Genomic DNA, 15,703 nt, shown 5'->3' with positions numbered 1-15,703 from the left:
AGGATTATTTAAACTATTAAACATTGAATCATCACTCACCAAAAGCAATCTGATTTTATGAAGTTTCTCTTTGTCCGCATTGTACTGTTTTTCAATGAGGCCAGCTCTTGCCTGAAAAAAATATAATACAACAAAAATTAAATCCATTAATAATTTGTATATAAATCAATCTCCAGAGTCACCAAATTGAGCAGGATCAAAATGATTCAAAGCACTTGTATAAGAATTCCTGAGTAACCAAATTGAGCAGGACCAAAATGATTCAAAGCACTTGTATAAGAATTCCTGAGTAACCAAATTGAGCAGGACCAAAATGATTCAAAGCACTTGTATAAGAATTCCTGAGTAACCAAATTGAGCAGGATCAAAATGATTCAAAGCACTTGTATAAGAATTCCTGAGTAACCAAATTGAGCAGGACCAAAATGATTCAAAGCACTTGTATAAGAATTCCTGAGTAACCAAATTGAGCAGGATCAAAATGATTCAAAGCACTTGTATAAGAATTTCTGAGTAACCAAATTGAGCAGGATCAAAATGATTCAAAGCACTTGTATAAGAATTCCTGAGTAACCAAATTGAGCAGGACCAAAATGATTCAAAGCACTTGTACCGGTATAAGAATTCCTGAGTAACCAAATTGAGCAGGATCAAAATGATTCAAAGCACTTGTATAAGAATTCCTGAGTAACCAAATTGAGCAGGATCAAAATGATTCAAAGCACTTGTATAAGAATTCCTTAGTAACCAAATTGAGCAGGACCAAAATGATTCAAAGCACTTGTATAAGATTTCCTGAGTAACCAAATTGAGCAGGACCAAAATGATTCAAACACTTGTATAAGAATTCCTCAGTAACCAAATTGAGCAGGATCAAAATGATTCAAAGCACTTGTGTAAGAATTCCTGAGTAACCAAATTGAGCAGGATCAAAATGATTCAAAGTACTTGTATAAGAATTCCTGAGTAACCAAATTGAGCAGGATCAAAATGATTCAAAGCACTTGTATAAGAATTCCTGAGTAACCAAATTGAGCAGGACCAAAATGATTCAAAGCACTTGTACCAATATAAGAATTTCTGAGTAACCAAATTGAGCAGGATCAAAATGATTCAAAGCACTTGTATAAGAATTCCTGAGTAACCAAATTGAGCAGGATCAAAATGATTCAAAGCACTTGTATAAGAATTCCTTAGTAACCAAATTGAGCAGGACCAAAATGATTCAAAGCACTTGTATAAGATTTCCTGAGTAACCAAATTGAGCAGGACCAAAATGATTCAAAGCACTTGTATAAGAATTCCTCAGTAACCAAATTGAGCAGGATCAAAATGATTCAAAGCACTTGTGTAAGAATTCCTGAGTAACCAAATTGAGCAGGATCAAAATGATTCAAAGCACTTGTATAAGAATTCCTGAGTAACCAAATTGAGCAGGACCAAAATGATTCAAAGCACTTGTGTAAGAATTCCTGAGTAACCAAATTGAGCAGGATCAAAATGATTCAAAGCACTTGTATAAGAATTCCTAAGTCTGAATTTGATGACTGTTCTTAGAGATTTAGCTTAAGAGTAATGGAAGGGCGGTGCACCCCGTGCATAAGTACCACCCTTCTGCCCTCATGGAAATCAGCATTGACACTATTTATGCGTAAAATATTTATTTTGTTTTGATTAAAACTTATTCATATTTGGCATTACTTAATTAAACAAAATTCCTCAAATCTTCTATCCAACTCTTAATGTTCAAGTAGAAGGAAAAAGTTGAAGTAAAAAAAAGAATAAAATATTGGAATGTTAGAAAGCCTCCATTCAAATTAACTTTTCAGAATACCTATTGTTGTTATGTCCTGTAAGCTGTACATTAAAACTATGACTCAAACAATATCTGACTGAACATGCACCTGATCCCCGGACATTTCAGTTCCTTTCCTTCACAGTCTTTATGTTTCCTACTTCAAGCGTGTCTTTTATAGCATAACTTATTGACTGCATTTAAAAACTCTAAGACAGATTATGTACAGACTCCTAAAATCTACACTAGCCTGGTCTTCCAACATTTAATTTTTGGTCTCTATCTTCAATAGTTCAATGTTGTTCCTTAAAGAGGGCCTAACCTGATTTTCAGATATTTCACTATTGGTCTCCTTCCTCAGTTGTTCAATGTTTGCCTTCAGCCTCGTCATTTCTTCCATACAGAAGGCCTTACCTGATCTTCAGACATCTCACTATTGGTCTCCTTCTTCAGTTGTTCAATGTTTGCCTTCAGCCGTGTCATTTCTTCCTTACAGTGGGCCTTACCTGATCTTCCGACATCTCACTATTGGTCTCCTTCTTCAGTTGTTCAATATTGGTCTTCAGCCTCATCATTTCTTTGGTTTCCTTTAGTTGTTCAATGTTGGCGAGCCTCGTCATTTCTTCCAACAGTGGGCCTTACCTGATCTTCAGACATCTCACTATTGGTCTCCTTCTTCAGTTGTTCAATGTTTGCCTTAAGCCTCAACATTTCTTCCTTGCAGTGGGCCTTACCTGATCTTCAGACATCTCACTATTGGTCTCCTTCTTCAGTTGTTCAATGTTTGCCTTCAACCTCGTCATTTCTTCCTTGCAGTGGGCCTTAAACTCCTGCTCCTGCTTCTTAAGGTTCTCGTTCATGGCCACCAGTGATTTCAGGGTCTGCAAGATCCTGTGAAATAGCCACAGCTCTAGATAAAGTATGTAATTACACTGAATATGATAAAAAAAAATCAGTGGATTTTTAATTTTGTGGTTTCAGATTGTACATCTGATCTGTATCTATAAATCTGTGCTATTTGTTGCATCATACATGACAAATATTGATTTAAAAAACTACAGGATCCTGCAAAATGGCTTCTTTTTTTTTCCTTAAGGGATTTCCAAGAGAAAAACTACTGCTGTAACTTTGTAAGTAACTATCCATCATTGAAGTAGGTACATGGTAATCATTGATTTGAGAGTCTTAATGATCCTGTTAAGAAGCATATTTGAGAAGTAAACGATTGTGTTCACAGTAATAAGAGAACAGTCAAAAAGCATTTTGTGGCAGAATCACTGAAAATCAAATCGGCAAAAACAGAAATTAAATCCAAACACCTTAAACATGTGAAATTATATTGATAATCAACAGTATTAAAAATAGTCTGGATTAAAAAAACAACAACAAAACAAACCCCTGGTTTTCCTCTGTTTCCATCTCTGCAAGTTTCTCCATTTCCTCATCAATCCGTCCACTGCGGGCCTGGGCCTGAATACAGAAACAGAAAAGAATTACTAAAATATTTGCAGGAGAATAGGAGTTTTTTAAAGTTTCTGTTTTATATCGAAATAAGCAGTTTTACAATATAATATTATATTTTAATATTGCCTTATGTCAATTAATGTATAAGTATACAGTGGCTTACCTCACGAAGTTTCTCCTGAGTTTCTTTGTACACTCTGTGTAGCTCATCATGCTTCGACTGCACCTAAATAAACAAGAGAATTCCATGAAAACTTTAACAAATCCTACCAATAAATCAAAGTTGTTTAAGTCACCCCAGCCCATTTGATAGTGAACTAATTGCATTTACAGTAAATTTTATCCATCAAAATGCCACAGTTTTAGCTGTAAAGCCTACCAGATCACCCATGTCTACTTTTGACATATTGCCCTCTATCCACAAACTGAGTTTCATGTACCTAGCTTTGATACTTTTTGAGTTATCACAGGACCAAATTGGCTATATTTTTATTAAGTCAAGGGCCATAACGCTGCATTACTTTGACGAAAAAAACCCAACTAACATGCATAATCTCCATATTGCCCTCTTTCAACATACTAAATTTCATTAACCTAGCTTTGATAGTTTTTGAGTTATCGCAGGACTGAGATTTTTATGGACGGGCAGACGGAGGGAGGGTAAACCTTAAGTCCCCTCCGGTGAAACCTGTACGGGACTAATAATTATATTACTTTAATATCATGATAAATGGCTGTTTTTCCATGTTTCCTATGAATCCACCTCTTCACACACAAATCTACCTTTGTACTGTAAGAGATTTATATATATATGATTTTTCAAATAATATCTGGGTATCAGCTTACACATTCAAATATTAATTTTTGTTATAATTTTCAGTCATTACGATGTTCTATTATTAACCCAAAACTTACAGAGTTATTGCCTTGTGCTTTTAAACAGTATCATGCCCCAGATATTTTATTAAAAACAACCCCACAATGCTATGTCCACACACATATTGTATTAAATAAGTATGACTTGTTATATCAATTATTTTTGTCAGCAACTTTGATGTTTTTATCTTTTATTGCTTTCTTTTTTGCTGTCCTAAGTCTTGATTTAGGTAACTAATTCATACCTCTTTCATCCTGTCCTGAGCCTGCTGTATCTGTTTCTCAAGGGCGGCCGTGACCCGCTTATGTTGCTGTGCCCCACCCACACGTTCACTTCGCTCGATCTGCTCTATCTCGGCTTGCTAAGAAACAACAAACACAATTAGTGTTGATAAAATAATAATTCATAACATTTATGTAAGGGGTTAATGTCAGAATGTATCAAAACCTTATACATATATTAATGTTGCTTGGTACCTTCTTGTGTTAATCCACAAGGGTCTTTCACTTTGAAAGGGGGAAAATAGTGTTGTTTTATGCAAAAAGGAGAAATACTCATATCATGTTCAACTTGTTTTCAGATGTTTTATTCATCAAACCTATTGACATACTGGTATTAATGATCACACTTTATTTGGTAAATGTTCAGAGGAAATTGCTTCTGAAAAAAGTAATAAAATTTCATTTTCTTTAACTGGGAAGGAAAAAATATACTCTTACAGGAGGGGAATTCTAGGGCCAAAAACACACTGTAATCCCATGAACTGACGTTGTTGTTGTTACAATTGAATATAATGACACAGGGACAATATCAAGACAATTGCTATTGTTAAAAATTTCTAGTATTTTGCCTTGGAAACTGAACTAGGCATGTAACTCAACAGACACAACAGTAGTAGCAGCAGGTCAAATATCATTTTTAGGATTTCGTAATGGCAGAGATCCAAGTTTTTAAAGGATTACTTACTTAATATATGAATTAAATTAAAACTGAACCTACACTGAATCCCAGTATGTTTGAAGTCGTGTACCTAGTCTATAGGTAATGTATCATAAGCATTTATTGTCCTTTTTTGTAGTTTTTAATATCACTAAATGCCAAATGCCACTACAGAAAACATCTCACCTTTTCCGCATACTCCGAGGCAATCTGTTGTATCTCAGCTGACTGCATTCCAACAATGGACCCCACAGTGCTGGCTGTAAGCTTGCCCTGAAAAAAGGGGAAAAAGTATATGCTACAGTCATTATATTGATGTTTAAGGTACTTTATAACTAAATGCCACGTGCCCATATGTTCACAAGGATTCACTCTCTATATTAAAGATTGTGAATCCTACTTTAGACTGATATTTTGTCTGAAAAATCCACATAATTTATAGTTGTAATATTTTAAATTCAGTTAAATGCCTGCAATCAGAAAGTAATAATAAATCACAAATATCTCTGTGATTAAATATTTTGCTGATGCAAAAAGGACTCCATGAAAAAAATAACAGTAGGTAACTTCAAAGTAAGACATTTTTCTTAGATCAAATGCGACACACCTTTTTTCATTGTTTAAATGAATTTGCTTTGAGCTGAATTTTAAGGAAATGTTTGGTTTTCAAACACGTAAAAAGCTTAAAATGGATTTTTTCCAATCTAAAGTATTGTCTGTTTATATTGAAATGTATCGGGAAATTAATTCGTAGTGTGGAGCCATAATACTTGATTTTCTTAACAACAAGACCACAAGCCCAAAATTATTTTTAGATTATTTTAGAGTAAATATCTCACATTGGTAAAGAGGCAGTATTCTTTTCTGAGTTTTCTTCATAATTGTTTTAAATACAACAGACAAATAATGTGATAAAATATCTTAAAATAAACAATTCATTTTCAACATATCACATGTCTTAAGTTATGTACAGCACATTATTAATACTACTGGTTAAACGATTAACAGACCGCAATATCATAACAATATTTAGGCCAAATCTCAATCGGAAACCCCAACTCATTTTACCACATGAAAGCCTGGTATAATTCAAAATACTATATTGAATTTCATTTACTCTTTTAAAACTGTATTTTCTGATGTGATGATAAAAATCTGTACTTGAGTAATTGCTCAAAACAAGTTCTACCCAACAACTGTTTTCTGTCGAATATTATTTTTTGGAATCTTTTTATCAACGTATTCTATAAGGGGATGTGCAGGGTATTACATATATGATTTTTGGCAACTTTTCAAATATTGTTTTAAAATGAGTTGAGATTGATTTTGCGATTTGCCTTCAATATTTTCATGATATTGGGACGCTATTTCTTGACAATGCTCACCTCCTGAAGACCCATGGCTGACATGCCACTCATCAACATATTGATCCTCTTCTGTAAAACAACAGTCAGAAGAATTTTAACTACAACAAAATACATTGTACATCAAGATAAATTTGACATAGCTATTTCTGTTTATTGTTGGAAATTTGGATTACACAAAGAAGACAAAAAATTGGGACCAAATAATCAATTTGAAACAAAAATAAGTTTGGATTATCGGTGTTGAAATATACATCAAGACAGGAACATTATCCTTTTGACATTGGTTTATAAAATGTATTAAGGTCAAGGAGAGCCTATTAAGGAAATCAAGGGAGGTAGAACATTCAACTTTGATCATCAATGGATTTAAAGCATTCAGCATAGAACGGGGTAAATCTAGGGAGGGATATCATTTGGTAATGAAGATCAAGGGAGATAATTTGTTCATCACAGAGCATCAAAAGGGGGTAAATCTAGGGAGGGATATCGTTCAGCATAGAAAATCAAAAGAGATAATTTGTTCAACACAGAGTACCAAAAGGGGTATATCTAGGGAGGGATATCGTTCAGCATAGAAAATCAAGAGAGATCATTTGTTCAACACAGAGTACCAAAAGGGGTATATCTAGGGAGGGATATCATTCGACATAGAAAATCAAGGAAGTAATTCATTTTATATAAAATCATAAAACTGAAACCAATCTTTTGGGTTTGCGATAAAGTTGGTTAACTTGGTATACAGGTCCTCAAAATAGTTTGATATTTTTAAATTGTGATTCAGTAGAAATTAAAAAAGGATTGAACGTGCAAGGGGGAGATGTCATACAGAAAATCAATGGACGGTGCTTTGTTTATTAAACAATAGGATGTAAGGCAAAGCTTTTAAAAAAGAAAAAAGCCAAATTTGCACCAAGACAATTGATCCCGTAAAGAGTATCAAGGGAGGTAATTATTCTTACCTCTTCCTCAGCTTGTAGTTCCTCCAGAGTTTTCTCCCCTTCCTCTCCACCGATACCTGCAGCTGCAGCCTTCTTCTTTGCAGATTTATCATCATCCTTTCAAAAGTTCAAAGAATGAAGTTAACATCTATGGTGTTGAATTCCATAACATATGAGAGAGAAGTAACATTTTAACTTATGTTTCACATTTCAGTTTAACATAAAAAACTATAAAGATATGCAGTCTATACAGGCAGTTTCTTACTAAGTTTAAAGGTCATAAGAGCATTTTATTTTCTCTTGTTTGTCATCCTTAAAGACTAATATCGTATAATGTAATCTTGAATGCAATATGCAAAAAATCCTCCTTTAACGAAAATACAGAGGGGTTGCTCTTCTATCCTCATTTGTCTATGTCATGATGTACATGTGTAATAAAAATCAAAATGTACAACGAAATGAGTTTTGTTCATAACTCATCTTGGCCAAGGTAATTTTCATGATACTATTGTTGAATGCTGCAGGATATTTCATATGGGTGACATTGAACCATCATGGTTAATCAAATATAACGATCATACTAAACAAATAGTTGGTTTTGGGTCCAAGGAATGCATGGTAAGATGGAAATGAGGGTCTAGTCCCAATATCACAAAAATACTAAAGTCAAATCTGAATCCCAACTCATTTTACAATATTAAAGCATATGATAGTATAATCCAAAATTTTGTGTAGTTTCTGTTAAAATGTGCTCACAAAAATATTTTGTTAATATTTCAAAGAAGACTTATTCTTGAGAATAAAAGCGTACTTGATTAATAGTTGAAAAAAATAAACTGTACTTAGTTACAAGTTTTGACAAAAGAATATAAAAAAATGGAAATATTTTTTACCAACATATTCTATGAGGGAATATGCTGTTAAAAAAGTGTACAAGCATATACTACTTTAATAGATTTTGATGTTCGGTGGTAAAATGTGATGAGATTGAGATTTGATGCAAGTATTTTTGTAATAGAAAGTCAGAGACTAAGGGCCAGTATTATTAAAAACTTTGTACGAAGTAGACCAGATATCAAATCTCTCTGTGTCACGGCAATCCCTTTCTGATATTCAAATATGATGTAAGTATTTTTGTAATATTAGGGCCTGATGCTAAAAAAATTGAGTCAGATCCTCAGTCTCTCTGTGTCAGGGAAATCCCTTGATATTGAAATGTCCTGGTGGTTGCCTGCATACCTCTTCTTTATCTGAGCGACTGATGCCATATCGACGGCCATATTCTAGCAGTGTCGACTGTACACGGGATTCCTCGTCCCTCAACTTGTCGGCGTCATGACGACGGTACTTCCTCTCTGGCTTGTACACGTCCTGGTATATAGTGATAGAGACTTATCAACAAACATATCACATGATCACCAATTCAACATGATATTTCGAAGAAGCTATAACAGCTCAGAAATACCCATTGATAAGTTGATTTGGAAGATTAGACAAAGTTAAAGTTTACTTGATTTAAGCAGTAAAATGTTTATTTTTATAAAAAAAATATTAGGACTTAATCATTAATGAAATTTACAATGAGATTGTGTTTTTTGCTCATTTAAGAGAGTCCCTTACATTGACCTGATAGTTCAGAACTTTGTTAAAGTTAACAGCTTTTTTAACAACATTGATGTTCACTTTAAAAGGTGAAAAAAAAATATTATATGCTCATATATTTAAATAAAACAAGCACAGTTGAAACAGTTGTCCAAAACATGTGCATGAAAACTGCAGATCATTAGTGTAATCATGAATCTTTCAGAGCAATATTGATTTGAAAATAAACAAGGATGACGTTTAGCAAAGTTCTGAATGATCGACCCAATATTGGCAAACATCCACAAACTGATACTCTGCTATATTGCATTCTGATTGATTTGCAAAGTCATGAATATTAAACCTCACAAAATTTAAACATTCTATCATATCTTCAGAAATCAATGTCAATATTTATGTTAGCTACAAATATGACATTTCCTTGGAAAACTTATCCTGACCTTGACATTTGACACGGTGCCGATAGCTTTGTCCTTGACTGCCAGGAATGCAACATCCTGAAAGAATGTTAACATATTAACCCCATACAGACACATTCTATAAAGAATGTAAACATCATCAGATGTTGCAAATAACTTTGAAAGTACACAACTAATGTATATGCCAATCATTGTAAACAAAATCCCCTATTGTTGTTTTTTTTCTGAAGCATTTAGAGAATATGGTTTATATGTAACCACACTGAATATATTCTGTTTCAAACAATTCAACATTCCATAAGATAAATCTCCAACTTTACCAGAACATAAATTAGCTTGAGAATTGTTTAAATACCAGACATATTGAGCAGGCTTCATTCCCATGCAATTCATTGGAATGCTTGAATTAAACCTAAAAGTTTGCTGTCTAAACAGATTTTCACTAACTTCTCCGGTCTGAGTTTATACTAAGAAATATGAGTTTTTCAATGTCAACAAAAAATAATTTATCATTTTTTGGATAATATTTTTGGAGTTATTGATAAACCCTGTTATCTGGACCATGAATAGGTTCAGAGGTCATATTCACTAAGGTTCAGGGGTCATATTCACTAAGCTTCAGGTGTCATATTCACTAAGGTTCAGGGGTGTCATATTCACTAAGGTTCAGGGGTCATATTCACTAAGGTTCAGGGGTCATATTCACTAAGGTTCAGGTGTCATATTCACTGGTTCAGGGGTCATATTCACTAAGGTTCAGGGGTCATATTCACTAAGGTTCATTTGTCATATTCACTAAGGTTCAGGGGTCATATTCACTAAGGTTTAGGGGTCATATTCACTAAGGTTCAGGGGTCATTTTCACTAAGGTTCAGGGGTCATATTCACTAGGGTTCATGGGTCATATTCACTAGGGTTCAGGGGTCATATTCATTAGGGTTCAGGGGTCATATTCACTAAGATTCAGGGGTCATATTCACTAAGGTTCAGGGGTCATATTCACTAAGGTTCAGGGGTCATATTCATTTAGGTTCAGGGGTCATGTTCACTAAGGTTTATGAGTCATATTCACTAAGGTTCAGGGGTCATGTTCACTAAGGTTCATGTGTCGTATTCACTAAGGTTCAGAGGTCATATTCACTAAGGTTCAGAGGTCATATTCACTAAGGTTCAGGGGTCATATTCACTAAGGTTCAGAGGTCATATTCACTAAGGTTCAGAGGTCATATTCACTAAGGTTCAGAGGTCATATTCACTAAGGTTCAGGGGTGTCATATTCACTAAGGTTCAGAGGTCATATTCACTAAGGTTCAGGGGTCATATTCACTAAGGTTCAGAGGTCATATTCACTAAGGTTCAGGGGTCATATTCTCTAAGGTTCAGAGGTCATATTCACTAAGGTTCATGGGCCATATTCACTAAGGTTCATGGGTAATATTCACTAAGGTTCAGGGGTCATATTCACTAAGGTTCAGGGGTCATATTCACTAAGGTTCAGGGGTCATATTCACTAAGGTTCAGAGGTCATATTCACTAAGGTTCAGAGGTCATATTCACTAAGGTTCAGAGGTCATATTCACTAAGGTTCAGGGGTCATATTCACTAAGGTTCAGAGGTCATATTCACTAAGGTTCAGGGGTCATATTCACTAAGGTTCAGAGGTCATATTCACTAAGGTTCATGGGTCATATTCACTAAGGTTCAGAGGTCATATTCACTAAGGTTCATGGGTCATATTCACTAAGGTTCATGGGTCATATTCACTAAGGTTCAGAGGTCATATTCACTAAGGTTCATGGGTCATATTCACTAAGGTTCAGAGGTCATATTCACTAAGGTTCATGGGTCATATTCACTAAGGTTCATGGGTCATATTCACTAAGGTTCAGGGGTCATATTCACTAAGGTTCAGGGGTCATATTCACTAAGGTTCAGAGGTCATATTCACTAAGGTTCAGAGGTCATATTCACTAAGGTTCATGGGTCATATTCACTAAGGTTCATGGGTCATATTCACTAAGGTTCATGGGTCATATTCACTAAGGTTCAGAGGTCATATTCACGGCTAGAGTCTTAGTTTGACACTCTAGAATCAAAACTGAAAATAAATCTTTTACTGCTCCAATGTGTGTATACCACACGATAAATTACATCATATATGCTATGTCAGAAGGCAACATTTTGCTTAAAATGAAGATAACTTTTCTTTTACTATACCATTTTTAATTAAACAAAAGGCAGTCTATACGGCTTAAAGTGACACACTTTTGTTTTAATACTGGAGTTTGATAAGGTGATTAGTTTCATCAAACACTCGACAAACCTGTTTCCAAAATATTGTTTTGACAGTGCTCCGTCAGACGGCTGTATTGTTAAAAGGTTTGTTGAAGTGTTTTAATAAACTACACTCTCAAACTATGGTAAAAGACCGAAGGTGGGGCTCCATAAGCGTGTAGACTGCACTATGTTTCATTTAAAATGGTGAATAAGTAGGAAAGTTATCTTTGTTTAAGTCTTCATTCGAAGCAAAATATTGCCTTCTGACGTAGCATTTATGACGCAAATTATCATGTGGTATACACACTGTGTTCAGTTGCTATAAGAAGAACAATACTGATTAAACTGGTGGTACATGTTGCAAATAACATGTTTGACAATTATAAAAAAAAACAACTCTATTTGAGATAGTTAATGACATTCTAAAATTATTTATTTTGAGTCTAAGTTTATACATCTTGTTCTTTGATAACATATTAACCTACAAGCACATCCACTTGACATAGTAGTCTTCAATTTAGAATTATGTTATTCATTATTAATACAAAGTAAATAAACCTACAAGGGAAACAGAATAATCCAAAATTATATAAAAATGATCATTATATCAGGGTTCTCAATAAGTTTCGGTTAAACGGTCGGAAAGAGTTAAAGTAACTGAACAGCTATTATTTTTCTACTAAAAATTCATTTATTTTTCCAGATTTGAACAGGCCCAATTGCCATTTGAACCGTCCATTTTGGCCGGCAGCCGTTTCTTATTGAGAACACTGATTATATTCATATGTAAATACATTGTTGCACATTTAAATTCATATCAACTCATTCTTAAACAAGACTGTCTGTGTTGACCAAATTATCCTCAAATTGAGAACATGATATATATAGCTGATAACACTACAGATTATTATTTAAAGGGATGTTCAAGGTATCAAATATCAAAATATGCTTACAAAAAATGCAAATTATTTATAACTTACTACATGTTTTATCATAATGTCAAGTTAGTAAGGTTGTTAGCGCACTTGCTTCTAACCTAGAAGTTGTTTCCAGGCCTGGTTGTATAAAGTTTGGTTTGTGGTCACCAAACCGGACAAGAAGGTTTTCTGCGGGCACTCTGATTTCCCCCACAACACAAGACCACACATTAAGGCGTAATATAACGTTGTAATAATTAACTACTTCTTTCACAATTATTGTAAAAGAAATCAGTTTTAATCTTAGTTAAGATAACTAAGAAAATAGAAACATAATAAGCATTAAACTCGTTAAATACTAAACTGTGAAAAATATAAATGAAAAATTAACAAAAAAACTTTTGCCAAACCCAATTATGTTGAAAATAAAACAAGAACATGTGAAAACTGATTCAGTGTGAGTCTGAAACCCCATGACATAAATATTCATAATATTTCATCCAATGGAAAGATCTACTTGTCACACGATAACCCTGGACAAACACATGCATGTGGAGATGGATTCAATATTTTTTTTGTTAAGTAACGTAGGTAATTATTGATGGTGGCTGTAATCCAATTTCAGCATTATATCAATTTTTGATCAGCCACACTGCCTTCATTTTCATTTATCAGAGGTTTGATAATGAAAAATCGCCTAGCTACATGTATGGTACGTATAGCATCGTCACTATGGTGAACGAGAATGCTCTGCCTTAGAACTAGTATAACATTTTACTGATAGATTTAGTGTTAGCACTCATGTGGGAACCAATGGGATAAATGAACTATTTCTGGTTTTATCATTTAGAAAGCTTCTAATGAAATTACAGTAAAATTTTCAATGAATCATTTAATACCAACACTAAGATGTTATTTTTTATTTATTTCTTTATAAATAGCCAGGCTGCATCCTATTTATGGGGAAATAACTGTTAAGCAGAACAAAAATGCAAAAAAAAAATATAACCTAGCGTAGTTTTCAACATGACATAAACAGAAATTCATTAGGTCAACAATCGAATGTTTATGTGCAAGTCAAGAAACACACAAACAAATCATGTCTAGTATCACTTTATGACTCAAGTACCGAACCACCTGGCCCACTGCCTATCTGCTTTAGTACTGGTACAACAGCGACCGTCTGCCTATCTGTATTATGTAGAACAGTTAGTTCGACCACACTATGACTTTATCTGTGTCAACATGCTGTATTTACAAACTGTCTACTATTTAAGTCATGTAAGGAGCGCTGAACTTGATATCACCTTGTCACCATACACCAGTGGATGAATGGAGTGATTTTGAATCTTATTGAAGGTATTATTCAATAATTGTCTACAAATTATCTACGTTTTCTACTGGTTATATTGTAGGTTATCTACCAGTCAAGACAAATGAAAATAAACAAACAAATTAAAATCATTTTATGGAACATAATATTTAAAAATAGACGAGCTAAAAAAGAAAATTCAGTAAATCAAATGTAAAATATCTCGGAGACTTTTAAAAGCTGTAACCAGGTATTGAATATATAGGGGCACGTATACTGTTTTGCTTTAGAGCTTCATTTTAGAGCAACTGTAGATCGAGGGGTTTGTTCCCAATGAATGAAAATATTGAATGAAAGAATAAAAAATTATTATTGATATTCAGCAAACATCGGAACAGCATGAGTAAATTGTAGTAAATTGTCATACCAGATATAATAGCTACCTTGGTTGTTTTATGGGGTTTTAATCTGCGACAAGGAGAAATTGCTGATGTAATTACTACAGTACTACCTAGTCTCAATTGTTCTAGCTATTATAAATTGCCACATAAGATTGGCTTACCTCATGAGTTGAACTGTCCTAGCTATTGTGAATTGCCCCATAAGATGAGCTTCCATCAGGAGCGTACTATCCTAGATATTGTAAATTGCCCCATAAGATCGGCTTACCTCAGGTGTTTTATGGTACTTGTTAAACTGTGACACGGAGAATTTCCGAATGTAGTCTCCTAGTTCCTCTCGAGTTTCTATTGCACGTTTCACCAGCCACTGTGGACAAACATAGACAGGCTTAACTTAGGGGTCTCTATTGTACGTTTCACCAGCCACTGTGGACATACATAGACAGGCTAAACTTAGGGGTCTCTATTGCACGCTTCACCAGCCACTGTGGACAAACACAGACAGGCTAAACTTAGGGGTCTCTATTGCACGCTTCACCAGCCACTGTGGACAAACATAGAAAGGTTTAACTTAGGGGTCTCTATTGCACGCTTCACCAGCCACTGTGGACAAACATAGACAGGCTAAACTTAGGGGTCTCTATTGCACGCTTCACCAGCCACTGTGGACAAACATAGACAGGCTAAACTTAGGGGTCTCTATTGCACGCTTCACCAGCCACTGTTACATAGACAGGCTAAACTTAGGGGTCTCTATTGCACGTTTCACCAGCCACTGTGGACATACATAGACAGGCTAAACTTAGGGGTCTCTATTGCACGCTTCACCAGCCACTGTGGACATACATAGACAGGCTAAACTTAGGGGTCTCTATTGCACGTTTCACCAGCCACTGTGGACATACATAGACAGGCTAAACTTAGGGGTCTCTATTGCACGTTTCACCAGCAACTGTTGACATACATAGACAGGCTAAACTTAGGGGTCTCTATTGCACGTTTCACCAGCCACTGTGGACATACATAGACAGGATAAACTTAGGGGTCTATATTGCACGTTTCACCAGCAACTGTTGACATACATAGACAGGCTAAACTTAGGGGTCTATATTGCACTTTTCACCAGCCACTGTGGACATACATAGACAGGCTAAACTTAGGGGTCTCTATTGCACGCTTCACCAGCCACTGTGGACATACATAGACAGGATTAACTTAGGGGTCTATATTGCACGTTTCACCAGCAACTGTGGACATACATAGACAGGCTAAACTTAGGGGTCTCTATTGCACTTTCACCAGCCACTGTGGACATACATAGACAGGATTAACTTAGGGGTCTATATTGCACGTTTCACCAGCAACTGTTGACATACATAGACAGGCTAAACTTAG

The 15,703-nt window shown here is 34.9% G+C and overlaps 1 protein-coding gene across 2 annotated transcripts in view; it reads right to left on the bottom strand.

The window, feature by feature from the left end:
• The window catches only part of LOC128227981 (coiled-coil domain-containing protein 93-like), a 34,225-nt gene that overhangs the window by 5,632 nt on the left and 12,890 nt on the right, over positions 1-15,703 (bottom strand). Inside the window, exons 5-15 of one of the 2 annotated variants that reach the window (XM_052939023.1) lie at positions 14,577-14,675; positions 9,423-9,479; positions 8,620-8,751; positions 7,402-7,497; positions 6,461-6,511; positions 5,262-5,348; positions 4,381-4,497; positions 3,423-3,485; positions 3,192-3,265; positions 2,530-2,686; positions 40-111 (exon numbers count right to left, since the gene is read on the bottom strand). In XM_052939023.1, coding sequence (XP_052794983.1) covers positions 40-111; positions 2,530-2,686; positions 3,192-3,265; positions 3,423-3,485; positions 4,381-4,497; positions 5,262-5,348; positions 6,461-6,511; positions 7,402-7,497; positions 8,620-8,751; positions 9,423-9,479; positions 14,577-14,675 — 1,005 coding nt within the window. The remainder of the gene's footprint in view (positions 1-39; positions 112-2,529; positions 2,687-3,191; positions 3,266-3,422; positions 3,486-4,380; positions 4,498-5,261; positions 5,349-6,460; positions 6,512-7,401; positions 7,498-8,619; positions 8,752-9,422; positions 9,480-14,576; positions 14,676-15,703) is intronic. The other variant, XM_052939107.1, reaches the window with a different exon arrangement.

This window comes from Mya arenaria, chromosome 1, assembly GCF_026914265.1.
Source record: "Mya arenaria isolate MELC-2E11 chromosome 1, ASM2691426v1".
Classification (NCBI taxonomy): Eukaryota; Metazoa; Mollusca; class Bivalvia; order Myida; family Myidae; genus Mya; species Mya arenaria.
Note: the sequence above shows the minus strand (reverse complement) of the source record. Positions and strands in the feature narration are given on the sequence as shown.